The sequence below is a fragment of the Notechis scutatus genome, chromosome 4, assembly GCF_049901735.1.
Source record: "Notechis scutatus isolate UNSWTSFEM ecotype Mainland chromosome 4, rNotScu1.2, whole genome shotgun sequence".
NCBI classification, from domain to species: domain Eukaryota; kingdom Metazoa; phylum Chordata; class Lepidosauria; order Squamata; family Elapidae; genus Notechis; species Notechis scutatus.
In genome coordinates this window covers 130,428,534-130,442,412 of record NC_142012.1, presented here as the reverse complement: position 1 = coordinate 130,442,412, position 13,879 = coordinate 130,428,534, and the positions used below count along the sequence as shown (strand labels likewise).

General features: G+C 38.1%; 1 protein-coding gene across 3 annotated transcripts in view; it reads right to left on the bottom strand.

Moving 5' to 3' along the window:
- SLCO2A1 (solute carrier organic anion transporter family member 2A1) overlaps nt 1–1,622 on the bottom strand; it is a 73,557-nt gene extending 71,935 nt beyond the window's left edge. For 2 of the 3 annotated variants that reach the window (XM_087964923.1, XM_087964924.1), the window contains exon 1: nt 658–1,620. Coding sequence is in view for 2 of the 3 variants with exons in the window: in XM_087964924.1 (XP_087821050.1) it covers nt 658–753 (96 nt within the window). In the remaining variant the exon portion in view is untranslated. Of the gene's footprint in view, nt 1–657 lie in introns of all 3 variants that reach the window. The other variant, XM_026691886.2, reaches the window with a different exon arrangement.
- Nucleotides 1,623–13,879: the final 12,257 nt, after the last annotated feature.

Here is a 13,879-nt window from a genome sequence, read left to right as displayed (position 1 = left end):
CAGGAATCTTATTCCTCTTTCGCAGAACGTGCCCTCTGGAACAGCATCTCCCACAAAGCACCTCTCCTGAGAGGATTTAAAGCATTTTTTTTTCTCCAGGGCTTGAGCCAGAATGTGTAAAAAGCCTCCTGCAGTGTAAGACGTTGCATGTTTGCTTTTTTTCTTCTTCTAGACATGCATCGGTCCTCTCTGTTTATATTATCATTTGTTGTTTTTAATGCTACCTGTCACTCAGAGTTCTGATAGCGTTAGGGGCCCTTATAAATGTGGCAAATCAACTAGTAGATAAGTGCACAGAGAGGACCATAGTCTTGATGTACTATACTCAGTTCAATGGCTGTATACAACTTCCAAGAAATCCATTAGGTTTGGAAGTCTGAGTAAATAATACAGGTGGATTTTGCCTATTAGTCTTCTCACAATTGAAAACCTGACCATTTTCAAATGAACTTGAAGGTGGTTCGGATGAGACCGAAAGTGCCAGGCAAGAGGGGCTGTGCTGACAGGGGCGAAGAGCAGCCGGGGCATCTCGATCCCGCTCTGTCCCGAGAAAGGGGGTGGGGGACGGCGTCGATCCTCTGCGAAGCCAGCGGCGAGGCGGGTTGCTTCCCCAAACCCCCTCCCGGTTCCTCCTGTCGGAGCGAAGGTCCTTCTTACCTTAATGTTACAGAAGACCTTGCCCGGGCAGGTGTTCAACCTCGGAGGCTTATCCTGGGTTGCCGAAGCTTTGCTGTTTTCGGACTGAAGCCCCATTATCTGCTCAGACTGCCGAAGCGGCCGCCCCACTTCGCCCTGAGTCCGCGCTGCGTCTCCGCGGCCGGCCGAAGAAATCGCAGCAGCAATCGGATCCCGCGCTCGCTTTGATTCTCCCTTTCCATGAGCCCCTATGGAAAGAGCGGGAGCTGCAGTTCTTATAAGCCTGCCCTACGCTCCGATGTGCTGAGGAGACGTGGCTTTCCCCTCCCTCTTTCCTCGTCTACGTAAAAGCGGTCCGGTTCCCAGCGGCTATTGCGGAGATGCAGGTGCGGGTTTCAGTTCGGCTCTTTCTGGGAACTTTTCGTAGCCCCTCCCGACCTCCCGCTTTGTTTGGCTTTACTTGCAGAGCTTAGGAAGTTGGACGGACCCTATTGGGAACGTCAGCACAGTCTTCCCCTCCGAGTCCCGACTTCCAATCCGCCGCCGAAGGGAGACACTGCGGGGATCCCGTTGGGGAGAGGGCGTCCCTTCCAGTCTCCGGGAAGCGCGCTCACTCCGCACGCACCTTTCCTACGGTTTCCGGCTTTTTCGCCAACATACGCATCTCGATATGCGCCTTGTTTAGTTCAGCGGGCTTTCCTTGCGAACAGTCACAGATAAGGCAGCGCGCGGCCTGCGTGTGGGGGGCGGGGGGGCGCTGAAAGCGCGCGTTAGGGTCCAAGTAGCCCGCGCACGTCCCGCGCTTCTTTCCCTCACTGCCTCGGTTAGGAAGATTTCAGCCTGCGACCTGTGACCCGCTGGGCTTGGTTTGCAAACGGCCCGGCGGGGACACTCTCGCTGCTTGGAGATTTACGCAGAAGTATTGATTGAAGCCGCTTTTACGCAAGGCCGGCAGCTCGGTCTTTCACCAAAACGCCTCCAACGGCAAGAGACACACAAAAAGAGAAGTGCCCAAATCACATGAGCCTCGTGGCTTTTCGAGGTTCCCGGTCCCTATCGAGGAAGGCGACCTGCGTATTCTTACAAATCGTAGAAAATGTCTTGCAATATTTCCCTTTGGCACAGATTTCATGGCTTTTGCAACAACAGAATGCTGTTTATTCTTTCATTTAGACTTAGAAAAAAATGTTTTTGAATTTTTATTTATTTATTTTAACAACAAAGACAACAAATAAAACCCTCTTTCAATTTTACAGTGTGTCGGTTGGGTACATATATCTTGTGCGCATAATACTGTTATACCTTATACATTTATAAACCATACTAATCAGCATTTTATATCATATTGTTCAAATATTATATTATCATTGATATAATTGTTATCTTTTAAAAACATCTCATTCTTACTAAGTTATATTCATTCTCTTACTCATTCAAAATTAATTATGCTACATTATAATTATTACCACATATTTCAATTTCTTATTTTTCTATCTAACCATTCATAAAATAAATCTCAAATCTTATAAATCTATCTTTTTCCTCCTGTTCTCTAATTGCCATTGTCAGTCTACTCATTTCCACACATTCCATTATTTTCTTAATTGTTTCCTCCTTTGTCAGAATTTTCTCATTTTTCCAATTTTGTGCAAATACAATTCTGGCTGCTGTTAATACATTAATAATTAAGTATGTTATCTCTCTATTATAACCTTCAGGCATAATTCCCAATAAAAATATCTCTGGTTTTAAATCTATGTGTTGTTTTATCATTTTTTCCAACCATGTGTGTATTCTAGTCCAGTATCTTTTAGCTTCAATGCATGTCCACCACATATGGTAATATGATCCAGGTATCTGATGACATTTCCAACATTATGCCGATTTCTCTTTAAACATCTTCGCTATTCTTGCTGGGGGCAAGTGCCACCTGTAAAACATCTTTTACAAATTCTCTTTGTAAGCCACTGACATTGACTTAGAAATTTTTAAATGCTGTTTAATATTTAATGGGCCCATGATATGGATAGTCTAAAATGCTTTTTTTTTTCCATTGCTTTTTTAAAAAAAATTATAATTGCATTTTCTTTTTTATGTGTCTTGTTTTTTATTTTGTGGGATTTTTTTGTAAAATTTGTACACGTTTTTAAAACTTAACAGTACAACAGCTAATAAAGACAGAAAGGGTTTTGTGCTTTACTAAAATATGAAACCCATTCTCTAAGATAAAGTAATTTGAATATAGTTTGCTGAATTTACAGGGCAGATTAACTTATCTGGCTCTGGACCAGTGTTTCTTATGCAGGAGGGGAAACTTTTGGAGTTGCTGTCCATTTAAAGTTGCAGAGGTTGACAAACACAGCAGCTGATAAGTACCTATATGAATGAAGCAGATCAATTAAATATTATCCACCCTCAGCATCTAGGCTTACACTGTAGACTCAGGCCTTATTTCAGCTGAATGAGATAATGGGAGGGACTGGTTTATTTCAAAAGCTACAAAAATTGTAGCTTTGCTACAAAGCTTTTGTAGCTTTGCTACAAAGATTTGCTACAAAGATTTGTAGCAAAAGCTACAAATCTACAACCAAAAGCAGCTTATTTCTATACTATTTTAAACTTTTAAGAAGTTGAACTATATTTAAAACAAAAGTACTAAGATAAGCATACCCACATGTACTTCCTAGCATTCTACCATAATTTCCATTGTGCTGCTTGTTCACTGTAGTCACATCCACTTTCCATCATCTTAGTAAGCACATTCTGTTCTCCAGGTCATCCTTTACCAAGAAGAAGTCTACATGAGACACAGAATAGAAAAGAACAGACACATAAGGAATTTGTCTCCAGTGCATAAGCTCTCAGTGTATATACAAGTAACAAGTGATAAATCATCAAATATTTTACAACTGTTGGCAACCTTAAATGCTAATGTAAACAGGTTTACAGGCGATCAAATGTGCACTACCAAATTGGCTGGGCCAACTGAAGTCAAGCATGCTTTGTTGCTTGTTTGGTCTAAGGGGCTTTGTAGGGAATGTCAAGATGGGATTTGCAAATAAGCAAAAAAAAGGAATGGGGTTCAATCTTCATTTTTTTTCCTGGTATTCTAGGGATGCGCCTGTTTGATTCTAGCCTTTTAAGTTTTTAACTTCTATTACTTAAGAGAAAACAGCATCATCATCTTAAAGATTAAGTTTCACTGGTGAACATTTCTTAAATGTGCATTGCAGACATGATGTCCCTGTCTTATATTTTAGTGATTCTGTTGTAATTTCTTTAACTCAGTCACCAAGAATCAGTCAGTGTGCAAGTTTAATAAATAAGTAACAAAAGCACCTATTATTATTTCTTCCTTGAAATAGAGCACCACCCATGGAAATTCAGAGTAGGATCTAAAGTAATAAATTTTCCCTAATGAACCAAGGAACAAATTAATTCTAGCTCAGCAGAAGTTAATGAGAACTACTTTTAGATCATCCCATGATTGCTTCCCGCCCTCTAATCTCCACTCTTGGCTCTCCCACCCTGGTAATAAAATACAATTGAAACGGTCTCCCATTCAAATCCATTCCTTATCCTGGGCAGGATTGGGAAATAATTACAGTATGTCAGACACAGTGCTCTGTGTACTTTTTTGGTTTTTTTTTTAAAAAAGTCCTTTCAATCTTTCAAAAGGCTGAAAAGTTATTCTTGAGGAAGATGATAAAATGATGCAAGTCACATTGTCTTCATCATGAAGATACAAGCAAGCAAGAATTTTCAGCAGTGACAAGGCCATCATGCTCAGGGTTTCAGTTAAACCTGCAGAACAGTCCTTGCTCATCCTCTTGTGCTGCTGTGGAACTGGAGGTTAAGAGTTCAGCTGTTGAACCTCAACGTTATGGGAACACTAATGCTAAAAAGAGTTTCTACAGCAGGGGTGTCAAATTCGCGTCTTCACTGTGGCATCATGTGACATGGGGATTTCCCCCCCTTCACTAAACCAGGCATGGGCATGGCCAGCATGTGACACATCCAGCCTGTGGGCTGGGAGTTTGACAGCCTTGTCCTACAGTGTTTTTAAGCTGGTTGAGACAGGGTAGTTGAATGAAAACACACACACACACACACACAAACACCTAAATGAAAAGAAGCACACAGATGCAATGCATTTGGCATTAACGTTTATAATATGCTTCACTGTGGTTTATTAAATAACCTGTTCATATAACACCTTCAACCAATGTCCATGGTTTATTTATTTATTACTTTGCACAACCCCAGCAATTTTAGGTGGTTCACTTATAAAATCAGGGGAAATAACATGGATATAATAAAAACAAGCAATGTAACAAAAGATGTCACAAAGGGGACAACAACCAAAGCAACCCGCATTATCCAGGAAAGGGCTTTGATCACCCTCACCAAATTCTTGGGCTAAGAGCCACAATAGCTGAGCTCACATATTGTAAGACTGCAATGGCTTACTGTCCAATTGAACAAGTCATGGTCTTGCAAAATTGTCAGGGATAAAAAGCAAGTGCTGCTTGGATCTGATTATTTTCCTATACCCTTTTCCTCTGCTATCGGTATTTTAATTGGAAGCTACTCTTATAAACCATACCAAATATTTTTCATAAACCAGGTCTAGGTATGTTGACTGAAATAATTGGGATGATTATTGGTAATAATTTGTAATAATCTGGATGTGGTGGTCACCTAGAGAGGTATGGAAAGCTCTAATCTCCTGCTCCATACTAGAATACAAATTATGCTTTAAAAATAGATTTCAAAACTTGGATTTCAACTCAAGAGAAAAAAAATGACTTGTAAAGTCCTAAGCTCCAATGAACCGAGTTAACCTTGCAGTTTTTCAGGCCAGCGCATGCAAGGCAAGAATTCTGTTGGGAAGTCCCAGAGTGTCCCAAAGAAACATGAAGGTTTCGCATGCTTCATACTATCATTATATAATTTGTATCAGTTAAATGATGCAAATGGCATAACATTCATAATTTGTATCAGTTGTGCAACAGTAAAAGCACTTTTTCTCCTTTTTTCCTTGGGATGTTCCTGGATAAACCCAATAGATTCAGATTATGGCATTTCTCTGCCATAATTGGACTTATTTTCTGTGGAATTCAGGAAACACCTATCTTCTTTTTTAAAAAATAACTTTATTAGATTATTCAATTTTTAAAAATCCTAACAAAAATGAATGGCTAAAATAGAAAAAGAGACAGATAAAGAATGAAAAAGAAAGCAAAGCCAAAAGTGTAAAAAGAAAAAAAAATAGAAAAAAGTGACTTCCAATTTTCTTTATAGTAGATGTAAGTATAAATTCACATTAAACTCTTATTTTTCAACAAAACTTCAATTTTTTTTTGTTATCTAACATTTTTCTAATCATCAAATCCATGTCATAATTTTTATTTTTTTCCTATTTTATCCCAAAAATCCAAAAGGGGTTTCCAATCAGCATTAACATTAGTCAGCTTTCTCTAATCGAAGTTATCAAAAACTCATTTTTTTAAAAAAAGATATAACACTTGTTGACATAGAAATCCCGTTAGATTCAGCAGTATACATGTGCTTTGAGTTTAAGCTTTGAAAGTAGGGGTAAGATACACATTGATTGCTGCCATATAGTATAAAGAGGATCTATCTGGAATGAGGTCTTTAAAAAAATAATTTAATATAAATAATTTATTTGACATTAAGACTTTTTGATAGCATCTAAATATGCAATTCAACACAATCTCAGGATGGGTGCTGTTAATAGTCTTTTGCTTCTAAAACTCAATATACAACTTTCATTAAGAAGCTCCTAGCCCTCATTCTTTTGAATATACATATGGAGGTATGTATGGAATGCCATTTGAAATGACAGTAAACAACACTATTGCCAATAGATTGTAAGGCCTTTTAAATAGAAAATTGTCAAACCTGTTCTATGCATTCCTGTCAAACAGACAACAAATGGTCAAAATTGGGAGTGTCCTATCAAATTCTGTACCTGTCAATAGTGGTGTCCCCCAAGGCAGTGTTCTAGGACCAACTCTCTTCATACTCTACATAAATGACCTCTGTGATCATATTAAGAGCAATTGCGTTCTTTTCGCTGATGATGTAAAGCTGTTCAATACCACAGACAATACTGCTACCCTACAAAAAGATCTTGACTATGTATCAGAATGGTCAAACAAATGGCAACTTCAAATCTCAACAAATAAATGCTCTGTCTTACATATTGGCAAAAAAAATCCGAAAATAAAATACAAGCTGAATAGTCAAGATCTTGTTGATGATCCAAGCTCTGTAAAGGACCTTGGAATACTCACCTCTAATGATCTAAGTGCTAGAGCCCACTGTAACTACATAGCCAAAAAGGCATTAAGAGTTGTTAACCTAATCCTACGTAGCTTTTTCTCTGGTAATATCACACTACTAACTAGAGCATACAAAACATTTGCTAGACCAATACTCGAATACAGCTCATCAGTCTGGAACCCACATTACGTATCTGATATTAGCACAATTGAGAAAGTCCAGAAATATTTCACAAGAAGAGTTCTCCACTCCTCTACTCGTTGTAGAATACCTTATGCCACCAGACTTGAAATTCTAGAACTAGAAAACCTTGAATTACGCCGTCTTCGGTCCGATTTAAGTATGGTATATAAAATCATACATTGCAATGTCCTACCTGTCAATGAATACTTCAGCTTCAACCATAACAACACAAGAGCACACAATAGATACAAACTCAAGGTTAACCGCACCAAACTTGATTGCAGGAAATACGACTTCAGCAACAGAGTGGTCAATGTCTGGAATACTCTACCCGACTCTGTAGTTTCTTCCCCAAACCCCAAAAATTTTAACCTTAGACTGTCTACTATTGACTTCACCCCTTTCCTAAGAGGTCTGTAGCGGGCGTGCATAAGCGCACCAACGTGCCTACCGTCCCTGTCCTATTGTTTCTTTTATTTTTCTTTTATTTTTCTTATATGTACCCATTTCATGTATTCATAACTATGTATACACTTATACTTATTATCTTGTAAACAATTGACAAATCAAATAAATAAAAATAAATAAATGTAAAGCACCATTTTTTTCAATTGGTTCAATATAAATTAATGATGGCAATAAAAACAGTATTTCCATGTATTTGTTGCCCATGCTATAACTGGAAAAATAACACTGTGGAACATGGAAGGAAAAATATGTGGAAGAGATAAAACTTTTAGAACCGTCTTTTTTGTTTGTGCACAAACACAAATATACTCAATAAGGTATATTCCAGGTACTTTCTATTAATGAATGTCATCTTGTTGGACTGTTAACCTTTTGCAAGACATTGAAGTCATGGCTGTTTCCCCAAGCATTTGGATCAAGGGGTGGATATATTAATGGTAATATATTAATGGTAAGTGAGTAACCTAATATTAATGGTAAGTGAGGTTAACTGCTTAGCCTTGGGTGCTGGGAGTTATGATGAGTTATGATGAGTTTATGATTTATCTATTTCAATCTTGTAAGCTACTCAAAGTCACTTGTATAGATCATATAAATAAAGATATTTTCTCCCCTCTTCCCATACCACTGCTCAGTTTTGCACATGTATGCACAAAATGGTAGACATTATGTTTTCTCATGAGAAAAAAATGGTCTGAGCACAGCCTTCTATGTGCTGGTGCACAAGCCATGGCATTTTAAAGTCTTTTGAGTGTCAGAAGACAAGCTCCATTTCCTCACGGGCTGCGCCTTCTGGATGCCAATGTCCACATCTACCCTTCCACTTCTGGTAGCTAGGCCTATTGTGTATAGGATTCATAGTTAAGGATGATTGCTTGACTCTCTTTTGTGTACTTACAGTATAGCACACAGTCTTAGACAGACAAGTCTGTTAGTTGCCAGCTACCTTGACATCTGGCTAATGTGATGAAGGTTAAGAGGCTGTAAGTTCCTCTTTCCTATTTTCTACTGCTTACTTATTTTATTTACTTATTTATTTTGAACCAAGTTTGATGAAGCAGTTAAGGCATCAGGCTACAAACTGCAGACTGAGTTCTAGTCCTGCCTTAGTCACATGCACATATACTCACACACAATTCATTTTTGAAGGGTATGACATTACTCAATATGAGTCCTCTTGGTTTTAGTTTCTTATTTAATCTTCTTAATTTTAATCATTTTGTGTTATCTTTTTTATCCTTTTACTACTTGGTAGCCTGTTCAGAATCACTGCCACGGAGACGTGGGTGGCACATAAATGTAAACTTAAATAAATAAATTACAAGAGTAGGGCCGTTTGGGGCTAAACCTAAATTTTCCCAAGCTCTGACAAGGTAAATTAATCCAGTCTTCTGGTTTTTCAAACAGACTAACCTCTCTCTAACCTAAGTAAGCATCCTGGCTAACAGGTCCACAGAGATCCACTGCAAACTACAACAAGGAAGAGCTTCAGGTATTTTCACTGCAGTTTCTCAGTTAGCAATATCCTCCGCGGATATTTATTATTTTGTCCCTTTTTCCTATGCTGATTGTTAGGTAAAGCGTGTAAAGGTGATCCTCAAATTACAACCACAACTGAGATCAGAATTTCCATTGCTAAGCAAGGCAGTTAAGTGAGTTGCACCTGATTTTACAACCTTGTTTTGCCATGGTTTTTAAGTGAATCAGTACAGTTGTTTAATGAATCACTGCAGTTATTAAGTGAATCTGTTTCCCAGAACACCACAAACATCTGGCTGGGAAATCACACAGTTCTTAAATCTCCTTGATAAAAACAGCAGAATATAAAAGTAGGAAATAAATAATAAACACTCTGGAGTTATTTTTCGTTAGATTGTTGCCCTCTACATGCTTTTACTGGCTAAATAAGTAACATTTAGGAGACATAGCTGGCATTATCTGAGTCTTCACTGTAGGGGAAAGAGGAGAAGATCTGCTATTTTTATACCATGTTTGTATTATCAAAAGTTATTCCACCTAGGATAAGTAAGTACTGAATACATAGGCTGTTCTGTTGAAATGATAGCAACCTACAGATTAGCAAACTCTGCGTAGAGAATTGCTCTCTTATTCTCCTTTCTTTTATTTCATGTTGTGTGTGTCGGGGAAGGGATGTGTGGTTTCTTAAGTGAAACAGGTTCCACTATGATGCAAATTTTTAGTTTAAAATATTAACACAATATGCAGAACAAACACTTCAAATTATAATACATCACAAGCTGGAGTAGATGATCTTCATGCTTTTAAGAAAAATCATCATTTGATGATCGGCATTCATACTGTTATTTTACATAGATGAGCCAAACCATATCATTCTTTCATATATTTTTTTACATCACTGTACTAAAGTTTCTATAGACCAAATGTAAATCTGAAACTGTCATCATTAGGAACCATCTCAGCAAAATAGCAAGAAAATATCCCTGGAGGTGCAATCAATCTCCAAATGTTGCTGAATAGCAACAACAATATTCAGCATTGAGCTTGCATTTTGTGTGTGTGGGGTGTGTGTGTGTGTGTTTCATTACATTTTTCAAAAACTTCTTCCTTTTTAAGATCCTTGTTTCTCCATAGTCATTTTTAATTCTTTTTAAAGCTCCATAGTCTCTGGGTTTCTTTTTTATTATGATGATGTGCCATCAAATTGTTTTTGACACCTAGTGACCACAGAAATCTCTCTGTGGTATTAGGCCACCGAAGACATAAAACTGATTTATTGTAGCTATAGGATGAGTAGAAAGATATTTCAGATTCTTTTTATTATTGTTTGTTAAGTTGTGCTGACAGGGTACCTAGCAGCAAAAATAGATGAGTTTAACCATATAACTCTTCCACCTTTTACAATGCTGTAGGGACCGCGGGTTTTTGTGATGTTAAAGATTCCATCTTTACACAGGACCAAAAGCATCTTTATGCCAATGTATGCTGGTAGCACTATGACCAGAAGGGCAGCATGTTACAACACTAAGATAAAGATGAGAAAATATATGATAAGAAAGGAAAGGAAGCTCCCTGCAACACATACCAGATTTATTGGACATTGATAAAAAGCCCTCTGGTAAAAAATGCAAAGAACAGAAAGAGTATCTGGAAATTTATAATATATTGAACTATTTGTAATTTATAGGTTTCCTTATTCTGAGTGGCACAGAGAATAAAAATATCAAAAATACAACAGTAAAAAGTACAATAGCATTAGAATGAAATAAAACAGGGGTCCCCAACCTGTGGCCGCAGCCCACTAGTGGGCTGTGAGGGGTGCATCCTCACTTGTCCAAGCAGTGAGTGATAGGAGAACAAAAAAGGAGATTCTCAGGGACCCAGCTCACAGAGACTGACCTCTAAGTCTGGGATATGTCATCACTTCAAACCTAGTTAATCTGAAGCACAGTTAGAGAGCTAGACTTTAAAAAAATCATTGGGGAACAGTTTGCTGATGTGTGCCTCAGTTCAGACAATAGGCTTAACAAGATCAATTATACACCTAATTGGTAGTTTTAGCTTTGGTTACAGATCATTGGTTTCAAGGGTGGGGGCTTATTTTGTAAGAACTCAAATCATTTGTTTAGTTTATGATTTACTGAACGTCCCCTTTTGAGAATACAATGGGTCTACCAACTTTCTCCAGGAAATGCCGGATGTCTCATGAATCTCTGGGCCATGAGAGCCCTGGAAGAGTATCATGGCATCTCTGTCATGGTCCCTCAAACACCTCACACCCCCAAACAGGTAGAAAGCAACAGCCTTGGATTGGCTGTTGGGGAGTAAGCTGTTGTGCTTCTAAGTTTTTCGGCTATTCTTCTTTCACTAGTTTTTATATTCTTGGAAGAATAGGCATGGAAAAACAGGACAGCTGATTGAAGTTTGGCATTCTTACACATGAGAGCAATTCTTGGCTGTGCCAAAAGGGAGTTTTAAATGTTCTACTTCGGATTGCGATGGATTAACAGCAGACCTAGGCAGATGCTTAGTTTGGACAATGGCAGGGACTGATTAACCAATCCCTTGCTTTCTTCTTTCCCCATTTAAACCAGAGTTGCAGTTCTCTAGAAGCATAAACTCTAGGAATGTGTGAGTAGACAATAGGTTGCCAGAAAGGCTGCACCTTGTAATCCAAGATGGGTCTGACTGAGAAAACCAGAGTTCCCCCTGACTTTTCTGTAAAGGCTGGTAAAAGACCGTACCTGAAATGTCAAAGAGCCTCTTTTAGCCTATGTAGATAATATGGGGAGGGGAAGGTTTTGATAGATATTTCTTTATTAAGATGTAAACATTTGCTTGAAAAATGAACCATGTTTAATAACATTCTGTTCAACTTGAGCATATTTTAAATAAGGATGCCTAAAGTCAGCTAACATTCTATTCTATTCAGGAGCCTTGGAATGTTGGTTCAGTGACTCAGTGCTGTACACATGTGTTTTTATGCAGAAGGCATTCTCACCTGTTGTGAGTCAACTGTTAACAAGAAAAACAACAGCTTCAAGCACCCATAGTGAAATCTTGAACAAAAGTCTAGGTGCCCTCCTGGTAATCTAGATTTCTGTTCTCATAACTTAGAGTGAGCATAGACAATTATGCATCAAGCCTGAAAAGAAGCAATTTAGAACGAACTCCATGGCTTCCCAGCTAGATGATCCGTTTTTAACCTGATAAATCATTAAAATACTGTTGGCACTTCTATATTTTTCATAATCATTCTATCATCAATGTGGAAGGAATAAAAACCAGATCAACGATCTTGGCATAAAAAGCAATGATTACACTCTGTGTTTATTTGGGCTTCCATACTTGTAAATCTTTTGAATTTTTATTACTTATTATCAAAGGCTTCTTCCTTATTGGGTGATAACTTTTTCATTCTACTCCAGATGTCAGCTCCATATAGCATTTTAGCCATCACCTTGCCTTGGAATATTTTAAGTGCAAGGATTACCATCATCATTTCTATGGTGACCAGGATATCATTTTAGTCCAATTATTAGCTGGAGAAGATGCTTATTGATACCTATCCCTACAAAACATTAAATAATACCATGGGGTATTTAACATGATTAGCTAAACTTTGTTATTGGCTAAGTGGTAACAAGATCTGAGGACTAGTGATTGTTTCAAAAATTTCATGGAGAAACTGGGTTTAAGGACAGATTTGTAAGAAATGAGAGGAACGCTTTTATTGAGCAACTGTTCCAAAAGATAATTCCAAGCACAGAGAAAGCAAGACTAAAGGACAAATTCTTTTGTGGGCTCAAGAGACTTTGGGATAATGAAGCACAATGTAGCTGGGAGAATGAGGACTCCATGCCAGAATGTATTGAGGTAGATGTTAAGAGTTTTGAGATGAAGGACAAATGAAGGATTTAGGAACTTGGATCATTGTAAAGTAATCCTTGACTTATGACCATAATTGAGACAAAAATTTCTGTTGCTAAGTAAGACAGATGTTAAGTGAGCATTTTTTACCTTTCTGGCCACAATTGTTAAGTGAATCACTGCAGTTGTTAAGTTAGTAACATGGTTGCTAAGTGAATCTGATTTCCCCAGTGTCTTTGTTTCTCAGAAGGTCCCAGAAGGGGATCACATGATCCTGGGACACTGCAACCATCATAAATACATGCCAGTTGCCAAGCATCTGAATTTTGATCACGTGACCATGGGGATGCTACAGTGTGTGAAAAAATGGTGAGAAGCCACTTTTTTCAGTGCCATTGTAATTTTGAATGGTCACTGAATGAATGATTATAAGTCGAGGACTTACCTTATTTTCTGCAGTAGATTAAAGAGAGACATGTTTGTATTGTTATTTTTATTATGTTGGGCATCTCCCAGGTTTAAGTTTTCTGTGAGAAGCTTTAACAAAACCAGATTTTGTTCTTCGACCTCCAAAGCTGAGGCTTTTTCTTATTCAATTCCCACTAGTGCCATGTTTTCCTGAAAATAAGACCCAGCTGGAAAATAAGCTCTAGCATGATTTTTCAGGATGCTCGTAATATAAGCACTATCCCAAAATAAGCCCCCATTAAGATTGTCAACCAGATGGACGGATTTAGTGCTGTATTTCCCCAGAAATAAGACCTAACTGGAAAATAAGCACTAATGTGTTTTTGGGAGCCAAAATGGATGCATTTATTGGAGTACTCTTTGTGGGGGCCTGCACCTAGCATTTGAATAGCATGTCAAGACATCCATTGGAGAACGGTGGAGCCAGGATTAAGAAGAACATTTCAATTCAGTTCAGATTGTTTGC